Source organism: Malus domestica, chromosome 15 (assembly GCF_042453785.1).
Source record: "Malus domestica chromosome 15, GDT2T_hap1".
NCBI lineage: Eukaryota > Viridiplantae > Streptophyta > Magnoliopsida > Rosales > Rosaceae > Malus > Malus domestica.
Window position 1 is genome coordinate 6,373,239 of NC_091675.1, and position 17,840 is coordinate 6,391,078.

The following is a 17,840-nucleotide window of genomic DNA, read 5'->3' on the forward strand; positions in this document are numbered from 1 at the left end:
TTTGTTTGGCTTCACTTTCATTAGAATGGACACTAAATAGAGGACTAGCTAAGACCGTTGTCCTCGTCATGATCGCTTGCCTCGTTCCCCTCGTCCTCGTCCTGCTTGTCCTACTCTGTCGATTAGAATGACTGCCTTATTCGTGTCTACGCCAATGGGATCTATGATCTGTTCCATTTCGGCCACGCTCACTCATCATTCACAAATGGCCATGTGTTGCTTGATTCTGTGTTTTTCTTCGCTTTTGAAATTTGGGTTGCATTTATTTCTGACCATTACTTTCTTTCTTTTTTCTTTTTTTATATAGCTTTTTGTGTTATTTGTGATATGGGTATCTTTTATTTGGCTGTGATTTTTTTGTTACGTTGTGAGTTGCTTGTTCTTCAATGATTTTCCTTCTGGGTATTTTGCGATTTAGGATTTAATTGAACTAATATATGACGTTGTTGTATGGATTTGATTTTGATTGTGAGTTAATAATGATTTCCCCTTATGCCCGATTTGTTGCTGCATGGAGCATAATTACTAGTTTGAATATTTCAATTGCGTAATTTTACTGTTAATTGGATGAGATAATATGAACTACCATTTAAGAATGGGTCTTACATTCAGGAAGCTTTTCTGCAATTAGTGACATTCACGATGCGTGCTTAGCATTGGATGGTATTCCTCACTGATTGTTTTGCAATTAGTTTTTATCTTTGTTTTGGAATTGGTTGATTCTTAATACTTGTTAACCTATACTCGGTCGAATGATGAGCTAAATCAAAATTGAGTTCGTTTGTCCTCTATATTGAGTAGGGAGGTTGTCTCTATAAGCTGTTGTATCATTATATTGCTTCTTAGTCTGGCATTGTACTCAAATGCTTTACTAAATCAGTCAAACTTAGTACTGAGTTAGTCCAATTCGAAATAGTCTGGTACAACAAATGCACTCTAAGGCCATCTCCAACCGAAAGGTCCAGAGGGCCAGAGGGCCGAAAAAACGCCCGAAAACCGTCTCTAACCGAAGGCTAGGCCAGAGGGCTCATGGGCCCCATGAAATCTGAAAGGGCCAAAGGGCTGGCCCAATCTAGCCAGCCCCGGGCTAGCCAGAAATGTGAGCATTCCTGTAGGTTATATCCAACATGAATGCTAGGCCAAATTTTCAAATGCAATGGCTAGCTGACGTTAGCTAGCCGTTATTTTTGAATTTTTTTTTACAGTTTTATTTATTTATTTTATTTACAAATTTTTTTTTCCTATAACTTCTATTTTTAAATTCTATTTTTTTTCCATAACTTCTATTTTACGAAATTTGTTTCATATTTTTTTAAATTCTATTTGTTTTCCTATAACTTCTATTTTACAAAATTTGTTTCATATTTTTTTTAAATTCCATTTTTTTTCCTATAACTTATATTTTACAAAATTTGTTTCATATTTTTTTTAAATTGTATTTTTTTTCCTATAACTTCCTAAGTCATTATACAACATTAAATTAAATTAAGTAACATGAAACAACATTAAATAACATTAAATTTAAATAATAAATTATGTTTGGCCCTCGGTTGGAGACGGTTTTTTGTGACAGGGCTAAAACGAGCCATATGACCCTTTGGCCATTGATTGGAGATGGAGGCAAATATGGTCTTGTATTGTTCATTTAAATATTAATATATTGGAGGGTTAGAGGGCTAAAACGAGTCATCTGGTCAATCCTCGGTTGGAGATGACCTAAGATTTTAGCTTTAATCCCAAGATCTAATCTATCTTAAAAGGGAAGGAGGCATGCAACATCAGTGGCCTAACACAAAAGAAAATTAAAACAGAGGGCCCTGAAAATTAATTATTTACTATATGTCAACGGTGTGTGACTGAAGCATGTCGGCTGGTAAATGTGATGGCATACCCCCGCCACTCGCGGTGGCAGGATAGAGAAGAGTGCCCCCAAAGTTATGTGATTTTTTTTTTGTAATTACTTTTTTAAACTTTTTTGTTAGTAAAAACTTTGGGCATGTCGCAGGTCGACAAGTGTTGTTTAGTGTGTAGAGTGTGATCCGCGCCAGCAGTCCATGTCTGGGTGTGGTCCACATGAGTAGGCCCAAAAGGTGTGGCCCCCGCATGCGTGATGACTCCTCCCCTCAGCTTTACAACTTGCTCCTCCTTGCCGACCACCTCATGTTTACCGTTTTCTATACTCTGTCAATTTACTTAGTTTGTGTAGGCACATCATCAAATTTACATTACAAAACAGAGAAAAATTTTAAGATAATTCTTTTAAAGGGAGACTATTTTAAAGTGAGATTATTTATGTACTTTTTGTTGCTTTACAGTTTAACGTTAATTTTCATACCAATAGCATCAAACATTGTGCTAAAAACACGAGGTGACAGAGAGTTTACTGAGAATCCCACTTTTGAGAGAGTTTCAATAGCATTCTCTTACAAAACGAGTTATTATAATGTCAGGGCACAATGTTGTTATCGTTATTATCTATTATGTAATTTGGCTTCTGTATCTTTTCTCTTTTATTAATGATATTCTATTGTTTCCTTTTAAAAAAAAGTATGTAATATACAACTGTCAATAATTGCTAGTAACACATGTAATTGACGATAACATTGCCAAATCTTAAATATTTTTAGCATGTAAGATACTGATAAGACGAGAGAATAATTAGAAAAGAATGAGGTTAGAGATTGCTAGGGCTAAATTTCGGTTAAGAAAGAAGGGCTAAGTTTATGAGGACGTATTTTATCCTTATATATTTTGGCATATTTGATTAGAGTTCGATCCTACGAGAGCGTAGGCGAAACCCGTTCGTGAAACGGAATTATAACGAATGAGTTATTGACGTTTAAAGTTAGGGACAAAATGGTCATTTAATTGTAAATCTGGAAAGCTCCAAATTTGTTGGAACTTTGATCAAGAGCCACATGTGTGGCTGTGATGAAGAGGGAAAGAGGGAAGAAGAGAAAGGAGAAAGGGGGGGGGGATTAGGGTTGCCTAATCAGAAAATAGAGAAATGAGGGGAAATGAGGAAAAGAAGAGGAAGGGAGATCGGATCCCTTAAGGACCCGTGACCCGAACCGGTGCCATCTTTTCGCTCCGGTCACCGTGGACAACGAGGTTGGTATCAAAATGACCCTTAGCTCAACGCCAAAGGATCCCTCTCCCATTTTCAACCCAAAACAGATGAAATGAGGTTCGATTTCATAAAGAACCCCACGGTGGGTGTGACGGGTTTGGGTGGAGATTCACCAAATCTGAAGCTAACTCAAGCAACCATCACCACCAATACACTTCCCTCAACCTCAGGGACAAAGCTCATGCATTGGATGGGGTGTTAGAGTTCGTTTTGGTGTTGAATCGAAACCCCCAAATTCTAGGGTTCTACACTGATAGAGGCCAATTTCAGGTGTTTCTCGGCCGAATTGGATTTCGGCCCAGATATGAAAGTTGTTCCTCTCACTAAAATCTACAACGCTGTAAATTTTGATAATTTTTAAGTTTGTCGGAAAATTGGGTTTCCGAACGCCGGAAACCGCCACGCGCAGCGGCGCGTGGCCAGTGAGCAAATGCTGCCTTTTTTTGCCAATTTTGATACTCTTAATCTATATTTGATATGCAATTGGTGTGTTTCACTTGTTGAACATAGCTAGTGATTGTTAGTCACTTGGTTGATTTTCGAAAAATGAGTTAAAGATTGAATGGTGAACTACAAATGGCTTGATCCCTTCTCAGGATACGTAGGCAATCTAACGAGACGGTTAGATGTAGCCATAATAGGATTGAATTTAATTTATGGTGGTTAAGAGTCTATTTATTAACCATGAATTATTTGGACCTACCTTAGTATTTGGCTTCCGAATTAACTTTTTGGGACGTTTCAAATTGGTATCAGAGTGAACGATCCTATTTTCTAATTTGTTATATTCTTGAATTCTTATTGCTGTAAAATATGATATGCAATGTGAATGCATTATTTCATAGAGTTTGTGAACTAAGTGCTATGTGAATTATGATTTGCATTGATATTGCATTATTCATAATTCCTATGATTATTGTGGCATTAATGTGAAATACACATGTATTATGAATCTCTCACTGGCAAGAGAGTGAATATAGATATATTTTTCATGTTTTGATGATGTGAAATATGATTGTGGTGATATTATTATATTTCACAAGTTTTATGAATCATGAGGCATTTATGTGTAATGCATATGAATTGTGAATGCATTATTTCAAAATTTGTGAATAAAGTGGCATCCATGTGACAGATATATGGAGGACCCCTCGCATATGTGGCATGGTGCAATTTCCATGGTGATTATGGAATTTCATTATTGGAAATTATGATTTGCATTGCGGTTGCATTTTTCATAATTTCTATGGTTATGTGAGACACATATATGTGCTTTAAATCACTCACGTGTTGGATTGTGAGTGCAGGTTCCTGTGGATTGTGAATACAGGTACCATTGATCATTTTGATGACTTGAGAGTGAAAGGGACTGTGAGGTTCCCCTGGATTTCGATCCCCTAAACCTTCAGAGGGTGTTATACGGTCAGGCTACTCCTACGGGATAGTCTATGTGGTATGGTCGTTTGAAATGGACACTCCTGGATTGAGAGTTACTAGGAGTGAGGGGCACCTCGCACTGCCTTGAGTTTCGATCCCCTAAACCTCTGGAGGCTTACATGGTTGGGCTTGTACCATATCCCGTAGGGAGGGTACTAGGTTCTGGGTGTAGGATTAAATGGACACTCTCGTTACCCTACTTCGTGCTGTTGTGATTAGATTGAAGTAAGGGTAATCGGCTGCGGGACTGATCATTAGATTGGATTATGTTGGCACACGAATTCTGAAGGTGAATCGTGGTGACGGGTATGTTTAGCCAATAATGGTAAGTGATTTTACCAGTGATTATGATTTGAAATTCCAATGGTTTTGGCTGGAATCTATTATATTTGTATTGCCAATTTAAATGGATTGGCTTAAAATTGTGATTTTTGCCTATCCACTGATGATTATGGCTTGGTATTTTGGCATTTATTTGGCTGATGATCGTTACGATTTGAATTTATGACATTTGTTTTGCCATGGATGAGATTGGCAATAATGGTAAGTGATTTTACCAATAATTGTGATTGGAAATTCCAATGATTTTGGTTGGGATTTCTAATATTTGATTTGCCAATTCTAATGTTTTGGCTTGAAATTGTGATATTTATTTAGCCACTGATGATTACGACTTGAAATTTGGATATTTATTTAGCCGAAGATGGTTATGGCTGGGAATTTATGATAATTGTTTTGCCAATGATGAATATGGCAATAATGGTAAGTAGTTTACCAATGATTGTGATTATGATGCTAGTATTTATCTAACCAACGGTAGATGTGGTGGGTAATCTAGTATTTATTTAGGCTTGAGGATTATGGCTTGATGATTGGTATTATTTTGCCAATGTGTACGGTTAGAATTTTCGATATTTATTCTACTAATTAGCGTGGTAGGAAACATGTGTATAAATGATTACTTTGTGGAAGTATTTATTTCTAGAGGTTTGAATAAAATCGTAGATTGAGATTTTATTCATTATAAATGAAGTGATGGAATTAGCATTAATTCCTTTTAGATATTTGAGGGTAGAAATCTCGAGGACGGGATTTATTTTAATGGGGGTCGAATGTAATGCCCTGAAAAATTTAAAATATATGATTATGCGGATTTTTTTTCTTCAGGAAGTGAAATGATGGAAATGTCCCTCGTTGACAAAACATAAGTTTATGAGGACGTATTTTATCCTTATATATTTTGGCATGTTTCTTGACATATTTGGTTAGAGTTCGATCCTACGAGCGCGTAGGCGGAACCCGTTCGTGAAACGGAATTATAACGAAGGAGTTATTGACGTTTAAAGTTAAGGATAAAATGGTCATTTAATTGTAAATCTGGAAAGCTCCAGATTTGTTAGAACTTTGATCAAGAGCCACGTGTGTGGTTGTGATGAAGAGGGAATGAGAGAAAGGAGAAAGAGGGGATTGGGGTTGCCCAATCAGAAAATAGAGAAATGAGGGGAAATGAGGAAAAGAAGAGGAATGGAGGTCGGATCCCTTTGAGGACCTGTGACTCGAACCGGTGCCATCTCTCTGTTCCGGCCACCGTGGACGACGAGGTTGGTATCAAAATGACCCTTAGCTCAAGGCCAAAGGATCCCTTGCCCATTTTCAACCCAAAACAGATGAAATGAGGTTCGATTTCACGAGGAACCCCACGATGGGTGTGACGGGTTTGGGTGGAGATTCACCAAATCTAAAGCTAGCTCAAGCAACCATCACCATCAATACACTTCCCTCAACCTCAGGGACAAAGCCCATACATTGGATGGGGCGTTAGAGTTCGTTTTGGTGTCAAATCGAAACCCCCAAATTCTAGGGTTCTTTACGAATAAAGACCAATTTCAAGTGTTTCCCGGCCGAATTGGACTTCGGCCCAAGTATGAAAGTTGTTTGTTCCTCTCACTAAAATCTACAACCCTGTAAAATTTGATAATTTTTGGAGTTCGTCGGAAAACTAGGTTTCTGATCGCCGAAAACCGCCACACGTGGCCAGTGAGCAAATGCTGCCTTTTTATGCCAATTTTGATACTCTGAATCTATATTTGATATGCAATTGGTGTGTTTCACTTGTTGAACATAGCCAGTGATTGTTAGTCACTTCGTTGATTTTCGAAAAATGAGTTAAAGATTGAATGGTGAACTACAAATGGCTTGATCCCTTCTTAGGGTACGTAAGTAGTCTAACGAGACGGTTAAATGCAGCCATAATAGGATTGAATTTAATTTATGGTGGTTAAGAGTCTATTTATTATCCATGAATTATTTGGACCTACCTTAGTATTTGGCTTCTAAATTAACTTTTTGGGAAGTTACATACTAACTTATGAAGTTGACAAATAGGGAAAAAAAACATGTACCGTATGTTGAGAATGAGTTCTGACAGAAGGAAAGACATTGTCAATTAGTTTTATGGTGGAACCTTAACTTTCTTCAGAATATTAGAGCAGGTTGTCTCACGTGTGAGGCCAAAGGGCCACACGCGCTCCACGTCACTCCGTTGTGTTGTTCACATGTTAGACTTGAAAATTCACCACACATGAGGGGGCATGTTAAGAATGAGTCACACATGAATGGGAGCAGGGATCTTGCATGGGCTTATAAGATGTTGGGGTACCCCTGATATTACCAATTGGTTTTATAGTATAACCTCAACATTCTATACCATAAAATTACTAAAAAAAACTACGAGGATTTGGTTCATTCGGTTGGATTTAAGTTTTGAATATCAACCAGTATAAATTCATTTGAGTATTCATGCTAAACTTTAATCATTTTACATTAGCAACTAGTTCCAATCTTTTTGAGATTTGAAATTGAACAACAATAGGTACGTAGTATCTCTTGTAAAATGAATTTATATACATGAAATCCATGGGTGCCTTGGTTGGACCACAAACAAACACATGCACTTTGGAGTTGCTTAGAAGCAGCGGCGCTAGGGCGGACATAGGGAAGTGGATATATATATACACATATACATATATACACATATATATATATATAAAGTCACGGGACCACCGTGAATAGAACGAGTGTCGCCATCTTTCGGTGGCGGTGCTGTCACAGAGAGAGAGGCAGAGCGACATTCTCTTCAGCTCTTTTGTAATCTCCTCGGGATGCGTTATTTTATGCTTTTACCTTCGTTTCGTCAACGTAACGGACTTTGCTTTACACTCCCTCACTCCACCCTTTTATCTCAATCTTCGTCTCCTTTTACTGTGACACGCACTGGTTGATTCATGATTTGGAACGTTGAGGGTCATAGTGTGTTTGAAGTTTTCTAATATAAATAAAGCGGGAAGCGTGAAAAAAAATTCAGTTTATTCATAGAGATATTTTGTTAAAAACCTTGTAAATTTGTTATCTTCAACCGAATCATGTTACGAACATATCAAGAAATATCGATGCATGTTAACGCAATCTGATGATTTATATCATGTCTAGCATATATTATACCAAACACTTAGTGAGTAAATGAGAGACCCATACCAAACATTCGAAATGTCTTTTGAAGTCCTTCACATATATATTTTTCGAACTCCAAATGGACCATTTGGTCCGTATGTACCTCCATCATTAATGACACAACGGATCCCTGTCTCTTTGTCCTCCTCATTAATTTTGCATTTGGCGAGATTTATTGTGGCTGGAGTAATTGTTGGCCGGCTGTCGCCGCCGTGGACGGTGGACCCCAATTTATTAGCGCCCATTTTACTCTTAGGGATAATAATCTAGTAGTGCAAGTGCAAAGCATCTTTTAGTTGCTCAAATCATTTGCTGTTGTGCTTGCCCATTTCTGGTACTAATTAACTCCCATCACAAATGTCATCACTAGAAAGAAATGTTAATAGATTCCGCTTTTACAGCACAATCTTTCAACCAATTTTTCTACTAGCTTTTTTTTTTCATTGTTAATATATACCCTAGAAAGAAATGTTACCTACCCACTTTCATGTTTAAAGATAAATGAACGTGACGGATAAAATCTCTTATTTACTTGTTAGAAGTAACAATGAGAAATGGATCGACGATCGTATATAATGTGTGCACGGGCTAAGACGATAATGCCAGATCTTTCAGCTCCAACAAACACGCATCATGCATGAGGGTATGCATTGCGCATGCACATGATAGAACTAAGTTGAAAAACAGTCTAATCAATGTATGATATATATTGTTGTTTAATTAAGGGACTAGTGATACATTGGCCTTGCTTTGTGGCCTCTATAATTTGAGCGTCACATGTATTAATAGGATTAAAAATGTGAAATAGATCATTCAATAGTAACTTAAAAAATAAACGATTTAAATTATTTTTTGATATTATATATGATAAGAATGAAACCCGAAGAAGTAGAAAGAAAATGTCAGCACTCAGTAGCACCACCATTGAAGAAAGGCACGCGAAGCAGATGGATGAATATTTACGAAGAAATTATATTAGTATTAAATGAGGGAAGGAAGTAGGAAGGGTACATCGCGAAACACAAGTTAATGGAAGTGAGGAAAGCTTGAATAGTGCCGGCCTAGGCGTGCCTGCGTGGAGCCGACAACCAAATGGGAGATGAGATTGAGAGGAGAGGAGATGGATTGGTGGGATCCACAAAGCGGCTGGATTGGGACCCACCCGGATCGTGATGAGAATTTGATATACTCATCTGCGTTCTCTCAAGAGAAATTATTTATTGTGATCAGAATACGAGTGGTACATCACATATTTTTATATAAGTAATGAAATTTTTTATTTTTTAAGTTATTAATTGTATAACACACATATTCCACCATTTATATTATGATATGTGATGTATCATTTCGTGTTTCGATCACACTGAAAATCCTCTCTCACATCATAAATCACAAACAAATGGCAGAATATTCGCCGGCGCCACTTTAAATGGATTGGCCGCGACTCCCATTCTCGGTTATCCGTTTTCCCACCGCATTTAAACTAGTAGGCGCCTGGACGGCCCCACTATAACCCTAACTGGTGACTGAGCCCAAGTAAGAAGAAACAAATCCAAATGATTAGGCCCAACAGTGCTTGAAAGTAATGGCTTAGGCCCAACCCACCCTTGTATCCGTAAAAGTTTTAGGTGGAGGGATAACGGGACACCAAAGTTAGGTACGAATGGATGCTCTGAACCGCTTGAGCTACAAGCAATTGCATGACTCCTTTAAGGTTAAATATCTACGATGTATGTATCACAAATCAACCATTTCTCTCGAACTTATACAAAATATAAGAGTAATGACAAGTATTGAAATTCTCCGCCAAAAAATTTCTCTTCTACGATCCGCTTAATTTGTTCAAGATGCAAAAGTTATGAGGATTCCGAAACATTCATGGCGTATTTACCAAACTAGATTGGAGTGGGAAGAAATGGAATTGCACTTTTCCTGAAGCATTCCAACGTTTACTAACATCCACGGAACGAGAAAAAATGTGGGTCGACTTAAAATCCGGAACTGAATTCCTTATTATTTCAGAACAGAGTTGAATTAATGCTTGGTTCTGTAATAAATGTACATTTAACACAATCACGCAGAAATGTAAAATTTTTCTCTTTTGTTTTTAATCATGTTTGCTCAAAATCTCATCTTCCATGTGAAATGGAGGAAAAAGTTTAAATGTAATTAGTACAAGTTCTTGTGAACATACAAGTGGAATCAAAATTGGAAGCACTGAAGAATGAAAAGTATATAGTATGGATCAATATCAAATAGCTATTTACCGTTTATATACTCAAGAAGGTGCCTGTCGAGCTTAAAGTACCCCGAAAGAAATCTCTGCAACACAAACAAGAAGCCGGTAGAAATAAGTCACAAGAAGTCGGACCATATTAACATGAAATCACATGTTGAACTATAATTTTCAATACTTTTAAGTATTATCAAAGCATGATAGATTGAATTAGAAATATCTGATTATGTTACTCAAAAGAGCTGGTGAACCCAACTGAAATCATCAGTCTATTGAGGTTCTGGGAAATCAAAAACAACTTGAGACCAACGACCACAAAATTGGTCCATTCCTAGCTATGTTGGATATGGAAGGGAAGAATAAGGTGGTCGCGATTGGAAATAACGGAAAACAGGAAAATTGACTGTGGTCTAGGCAATAAAATTTGTCCCAGTACCTTAGTTATGGGATCACGAAATGCTTTTGCTTGAGATTCTAGTTGTGGATAGCGTGCAACTTCAGCTCCATTCGTGAATAAGACATAGGTAGGAAGTTGGCCCATGCTCCCTGCAAGTACATGATCTCAGTATGGATTTCTGGGCAGTAAGCCAGTAACCAAATATAGCAATATGGAAGATATATTATGTACTTTGGCTTTAGAGGTAATTGAAGAATTTCTAGTAAAGATTAATAATCAAGTTCAGGATTTGTTATCCAATATCATTTACCAGAAAGGGATATTCCAAAATACTCTGCAGCATTTGGGAAGAGTCCGAGATCAACTATTCCAAAAGAGAAATTTTTGTTGGAATATCTGTACATAATGATTCATGGCCAACACAAATTCAGTGAAAAATAATACGATTATAGGAACAACCACGAAAACAATTTAAAGGAGAAAAAAATAAAATGATCACATACGTAATTGAAAGCTCAGGAAAGCACCGACTTGTGCGGATGCAAGCAGGAGAGTAAAAGGCACGAAATTCAATCTGCCAAATATTCCATATTAAATAAACCAAAAGAAAACATTTAACTCTCTTTCATATACTATCACAGTGCATTTATTGAAATGATGTATATAGCACAATACTCTATATCTTATGAAAATAAAAATCTTGAGAAAAAGTCTGCACAACCAACCAGCCAATGTTTCGATGTGCTCCCTTCAGTCAGCAAGCTTTCTAACTGCAACGGTGTCAATTTACTAGAAGTACCTGAGAGAATTTGTAAAATGAAAACAGAGAATAAGTTTTTAGTTTAAGTCATTATATAACAAGCAAAACTAGTTCATAAGTTGCATCTAATCTACAGGATGTAAACAGAGGAAAAGGAATGGAATGGAAAAGAATGAAAGACAGGGAAATAAAACAGTTGATCGGGTACCTAATTTTTGAAAGGCAGGTTGTTGTGTGAAAATATATATCACTGCACAAAATAAAACAACAACAAATGTGCATTTAGATCAAAATATATATATCACTGCAGAAAAAAAAAGAAGGGAATTTGAAGATGTACCCACCTGTAAACACCACAACGTACCAGAGAGTCAAGTGGCGGTCCAGAATTAAAGTGAGACCGATAAGAAAAATCTGAAAACAGAACAAATAAATTACCCCGAGTAGAAATAGGTTTATACAAAAAGTGGAATTTGATCGTAAACACTGGCATTGTCATTTTGTTTGTTAATAACAGTTTCAGCTTAGGTTGATTATGAATTTATGAGCTCCATGCGCGATAGGCTAGCGATTTTCACGGTCCCAGTTTAGCTTCTCGCACTCCCGCTGAGTGTAAAATCGAGAAATTAATAATACAACGCTACATTGTGCCAGAAGCTAAACTGGTAGTGCCAAAATCGCTACTCTACGTGGAATAATACAACGAATACATTGTTAAAATGGTGATTAAGACTAATCAGTGGTGGAAATGGAGATAATTATTTGTCTCACCTTAGCAAAAAAGAGTGAATCAGCAATAAATCCTTCCCAAGTTTCTTCCCTCACCATCTATAATTCCAAATAAAACATTTAAAAAACAAAATGCCCAGAAACATAAATTGAAAATTAAACGTGGGTTTTGCTACAATTGCAATGCTGAAGTTGAAAAAATCCAAACCTTGATTGCAGTCAAGAGCCCAAATGTCAAAGCTGCTTGAATTTCCTGCAAAAAAATTACAATCATAATAAAAAAAAGGTAAATCTATGAATCAAAATGGAAAGGAAGAGAGAGACAGAGTAACGGATGGAAAATTACTCGGTGGAGGAGGTGATCGGTGATGTGGGCGGAGAGGACGTGGGAGGCGGAGGTACGGATGACGAGGTAGGAGAAAAAAGCCAAGAAATGGAGCAGATAGTATGGCTCTGATACCATCGTGTTTAACAGCTCCATTGGTTTGCTCTGCTTCTTCTCCATTGCTTTGCCCCCCTCTCTCTCTCTGATTTCGTGCTCGATCTGACTCCGATCAAGGTCTGAGGTTTCAGTGCTCCATCGCAATTCACAACGCTTTTCTTCGCACTTCTCCCAGCGTATATGGGCCTCTATTGGATTGGAGGAGCTTGGTCCAGGTAAAGGCCTCATTAAACCCAAGCCCATTTTCTTGTTATCAAACCCAACAAAAAAACTGAGATTTGCCCCAAACAAAAAACAAAAAGCCTAAGAGGTATCTTCTAGAGCCTTGACTGCTTATGTAGAAAACACTTTTGTCCGTAAGCACTTATATCAGAAGAATGGTTGAAATCCAAAACGATCTTTGTGTTGTTTTCTAACAGAAGCGCTTTCGATTGTAAAAAAGAACTTTTAACCTTCACAAAGAAAAAATGTATATTTATTTATGATTTATTTTGCCCCGTTAAATAAAAATAAAAACACATCTAGCATTCAACTCCCTCTCCGACCATGGTTGTGGCCTTGTCGGACAAAGATAGTGAAAAGCTTATGCCAACGTATCATTCCCCCAATATCGGTGGAGTTTGCTCTCTTCTCTATTAGAAGAATGATACATTAAACAACCAGTAGAGATTGAATTAATCTTAAGTGTAACCGGTTGTATACAGTCAGTAATAAGGAAGTTGTTCTCATTGAAATGATACAAATTGACTAAGGGCTCGTTTGGATGTGTTTTTAAAATGACTGAAAGCGATTTTAGAGAAAATATTTTTGGATTTCAAAAGCGCTTAAAGTGCTTTATGCAAGAAGCATCAGTTATGTGCTTCTTCCAGAAAGTACTTTAAGTGTTTTTCCATGATTTATTTGCATCTTTACTAATGATTGATTCTAAAAATATTTTCACCAAAAGTATTTTCAGTCATTTCAAAAGCACATCCAAAACGAACTCTTAAGCATTTGCTTGATTCCACATAATCACTTTGCCTACTACATGAGTTCTTCTTTTTTGGGGAATTCCATTTGCAAGTATCAAAAAGCTTAATTAAGCACTTGACTTAATCAACCAAACGAAGAAACCAAGGACAACGGAGGTACCTGGGATGGCAAAGCGGTAAATACGCCCCCACACAGCACCAAAAATTGAAAAAGAAAAGGACTTGGGCTTGCGATGCAAGGCTGTCGGGCTTTTCCATGAGAAGTAAGGCCTTTGCTTAATTCATTTGACTAAGCAACTTTTGGTCAACGTAAACTCTCGGTTACTACAAAAGTTGCCTAGTAGCTTAGCCATGCAGCATTGCATACCCTTTCTGGTTATAACATTTTACCTCTTCTGACGCTAAGGAAAGTCATGATGGTTAGGCATTTTACTACTTTCAGACAACAAATTGAGCCTTCATCCATCTATGCTAATACAAACAAGCATCTAATAATTGGATAACTGAACACTACTAAGCCGTCAAACAAGCATCTAATAATTGGATAACTGAACACTACTAAGCCGTCACTAGCTTTTGAACTATGTCTTCGCCTGAGGTTAACATATCTAGTTCATTATTGGACATTGATGGTTGTAAAATCAGGGGCGGAGCCACCAAAGGGCCAGAGTAGCCCCAAACCCATCTTAACTTTGTGTGAAATATGCATATGAAATCCACTAGCAACATCAATTTTCATTTGTAGAGACATGAAGCTCAAGGAAGAAAATAAGGTAAACGACATTGTTAGATATTTTTGGTTTTGCGGTTTAATAATAAGCACCCCATTACTTATTTATTTATTTTCTAAAGCAACCCAGGTTCTTCATTATTTACAAACCTCTTCCCTTATCCTTGTTTTTTCTATCAAAAACACATTTCTTTGTATTTTCTTTACCCCTTGGCAGTGTTTGTATTTTCTTCATTGTTCGCATGCACGTTATCGTAAACTATCCGGTGATGAATCATGAACCCATGCATGATTTATATCTAAATTCTAACATGTCGTGTCCGAGCATCTCACAAAAAGCACTGCGCAATGGATTATCGACACGTTTCATTGACCACCGTCAGTTTTGGCTTTCGACACGGGCGAAAGCACTTCACATGGGCAGCTGACACTACACCCTACTCTATCTCGTGCAAACTGGACCCCACAAACCCCAAATAAAATACATGTCAAATATCTTTCGAAATAACGCTTAATCAAACTTTTAAAAAAAAATATTTTTCTTTATAGGTACGAATTTAAGTGCACTATTAAATTTTTATAGTGTTTGATAGCATTTTTCTGGCAAAAATAATTAATAATATTACTAAAAATTTGATGAAAAGCCGAAATAATCTGTGAAAAAATGAAAACCCTATAAACGAGTTCGCTTAAGTTATACAATAGGCACCCTAATTTAGTATTAAATTCGCCATCCACTATATTCGAACAAAACCTCTCACTTCTAAACAAATAAGAATACCATCAAATCGTAATAGTGACGTTAAGTTTACCTTTTAATTCACGCAAAAAGCGAGAAAGAAAAGAAACATATCAAAAAATAAAAAATCTTAAGAGCAATAAATAAGAACAGTAACACCTATCCACCCAGACTTAACTTGGGATTGGTGCCATCAGATTCGGGACCCACCTCACTCAAGCCTGCACTTCTCGATGTCTGCCACGTGGTGACTACCCGACATTCAACAGTGTGATTACCATCATCTATTTGTTGCTCCGGAAAGTGTTCACCGCCCATCAGCTTGGCTTCTGCATGTTAATTGGACGACGTCGTTTCTCGTTTTTTTTTGTTTTTGTAGTAAGATTAGATTGTTGGAGGAGGTAGAGAGAGTTACTGTAGTTGGGGGCAATCTAATCAAAATTCAATGGCATTGGAATCAAATTGTTCCTTACCCTACTTAACACAAATAAAATTTTGAAATATGAAAGATATGATAGTTTTTTTTTTCTCTTTTTAACTTATATAATTTGGTCGTATTTAATTATAAAACTTGAATTTGAATTCGTCTCGTTTTTCGTTGTTTAGATAAATTTAACATAATTATTATATATTTTTGGGAAAAATATTTATTTTTCGTCTTTCAATTATTCTTCGAATACATAAGCTGTGTCGAATAATTATTCATTCACGCATACAAAACACAAATATGAGGTAATATGACTTTAATTTCTTTGATGAGCAATATTAGACAATGGATAGCCGAGCAAGGATAAATGTTTTAACAAACTACGTTACAAACAACTTGCTAATAAACATGAATTTCTTCTAACTGAATAGTATTTGGAGCAGCAAAATATGTAGTAGTGTGATTAGATTATTGGATTGAAAAGTTATTGACCGAAATGACATTAATTGTGTATTTAATTTAAGAAAATATGATATATCACGTGTGTACATTCAGTCATATAAAGTTAGAGAACGATTATTTCTAACAGCAAGCAAACGTTACAATACTATTATATTTGTATCATATAAGTTAGTTTTTCAATAATTGTAAGGCGGATTCTCTACTCTAGTAGCTAGTAAAAGAAAAGTGTTTTACAAATTAACGATATACTCGTTCATAATCCTACGCGGCAAGGAGAGGTGAAAAGTGAAACCCATATAGCATGGTGAAGTAAGAGGGGAACACGTTGGGAAGATCCCAGCCGTTGATTAGCTGACGTCGAGCTGTAACCGTCGTGCTTACAAGTGAGGCCTTCCCATTAAATAAACCATTTTCATTTTGCAGAGATTAGTTAGGAAAAAAAAAAAACTAATATTATAAGTAATTAAAAATTGGGTAAAAGTCAGAAGAATAAAAAGATAAAATTATTAAAACAAAATAAAATAAAAGCACGTCTTCCAATAAAATAAAAGCAGAGGAATCGGTCTGTATAAACTTGGACGCTAATGCACAAGTCTCAGCGACAAACCTGCTAGATCGGTTCCTTAGGGGTTGAATTTTAACTCTTAATCACGTTTTAACTTTTATTTTATGTTAAATAATCCAGTTAAAAAAATCACGTGAACTTTACGATTTTACCCTCCATGCATCACGACTTGTTAGCCTTGTGTTGCCAATTTTACCCATGCCTAAGTAGTGTAGTGCAAGTTCACCAAAAAAAAAAAATAGTGTAGTGCAAAAGCAACACGACCATGTGATGCACTTGAATGATCTGTGCGGTACGTGCCGTGATTATTGTTGTACAACCGGGTGATCATCCACATCATCATCCATGCACGTGCGTCTGATTTCATACCTTTGATAAAGAGTGGGTCCTCTTAGTGTAGATGTTAGATTAATTTCTTAGTAAGGAGGATAACAATATACTTAATCTATAATCAGTGACGGAGCCATTAAGGAACCAGAATAATCTTTGGCTTATTTTGTCTTTTTTATTCTTACTACTGTAACAGATGTTGCTGTATATCAATCTAATACCTTTAAAATTTAAGTTTGTTCTCAATTCAAAATTTTTTTTCCGTTTTAAAGCAGGCAACATTTTTCTCTTCATCGTTCTTATTGTGATGCAATCTTCACTTTATCTCCTTATTCTATTAGCTTTTCTTTGGCTTTAACTTATCTTTTAAAAAAAAATTGGTTTTCAATTTTTATCAATCTAATACCTTATATTCGGGTTTCCTGATTTGTGCAATGCTTTTATTAGTTTTCTTTGTTGAATTCAAGGTCTTTCAATTTTTATGCAAATTACTCTAATCTCTATGTTATGAGTTCAAATTACCCATATATGTGAGATGCCCTCACACACAGAAATTCTAGCTTTGTCACTAACTATAATATACACATGTATTTTACTGTAACTTTTTCGCATCATAGTATTGTACTTGGCTGGAATGCCTCTCTAGAGTCGTGCCAATCATAAATAAGTATATCTCTTAAGTATAGGATGTATCATTTATTCAACTATTAATAATACAATACACTAAATTCATTAATTAGCAACACCATGCAGCAGTGTAACTATCTCACTCAAGATTTTCTTTCCTGTTAAAGCAAATGGTAAATGGCAAACGGGCAAACTTGAACACAAAAGAAGCGAAAAGAGACAAAAGGGCACAAAAGTAAACATGGGGAGATTTCTCTTTAAATCAAAATTAAAGCCTCTTTAAATTTTTGTTGTAATAAGCGATTTTCTTACCTTTTCTTTTAAAAATAAAAAATTTGCTTTAATTTT

General features: G+C 36.3%; 1 protein-coding gene across 1 annotated transcript; it reads right to left on the minus strand.

Moving 5' to 3' along the window:
• Window positions 1-10,157: 10,157 nt before the first annotated feature.
• LOC103419052 (uncharacterized) lies at window positions 10,158-12,833 on the minus strand. The gene is made up of 10 exons (XM_008357177.4): window positions 12,546-12,833; window positions 12,408-12,452; window positions 12,242-12,298; window positions 11,815-11,884; window positions 11,679-11,720; window positions 11,436-11,509; window positions 11,214-11,284; window positions 11,021-11,106; window positions 10,750-10,859; window positions 10,158-10,399 (listed from the first exon to the last, which is right to left on the minus strand). The coding sequence occupies exons 1-10, from the start codon at window positions 12,702-12,704 to the stop codon at window positions 10,337-10,339; spliced, it is 777 nt and encodes a 258-aa protein (XP_008355399.2). The 5' UTR covers window positions 12,705-12,833; the 3' UTR covers window positions 10,158-10,336.
• Window positions 12,834-17,840: the final 5,007 nt, after the last annotated feature.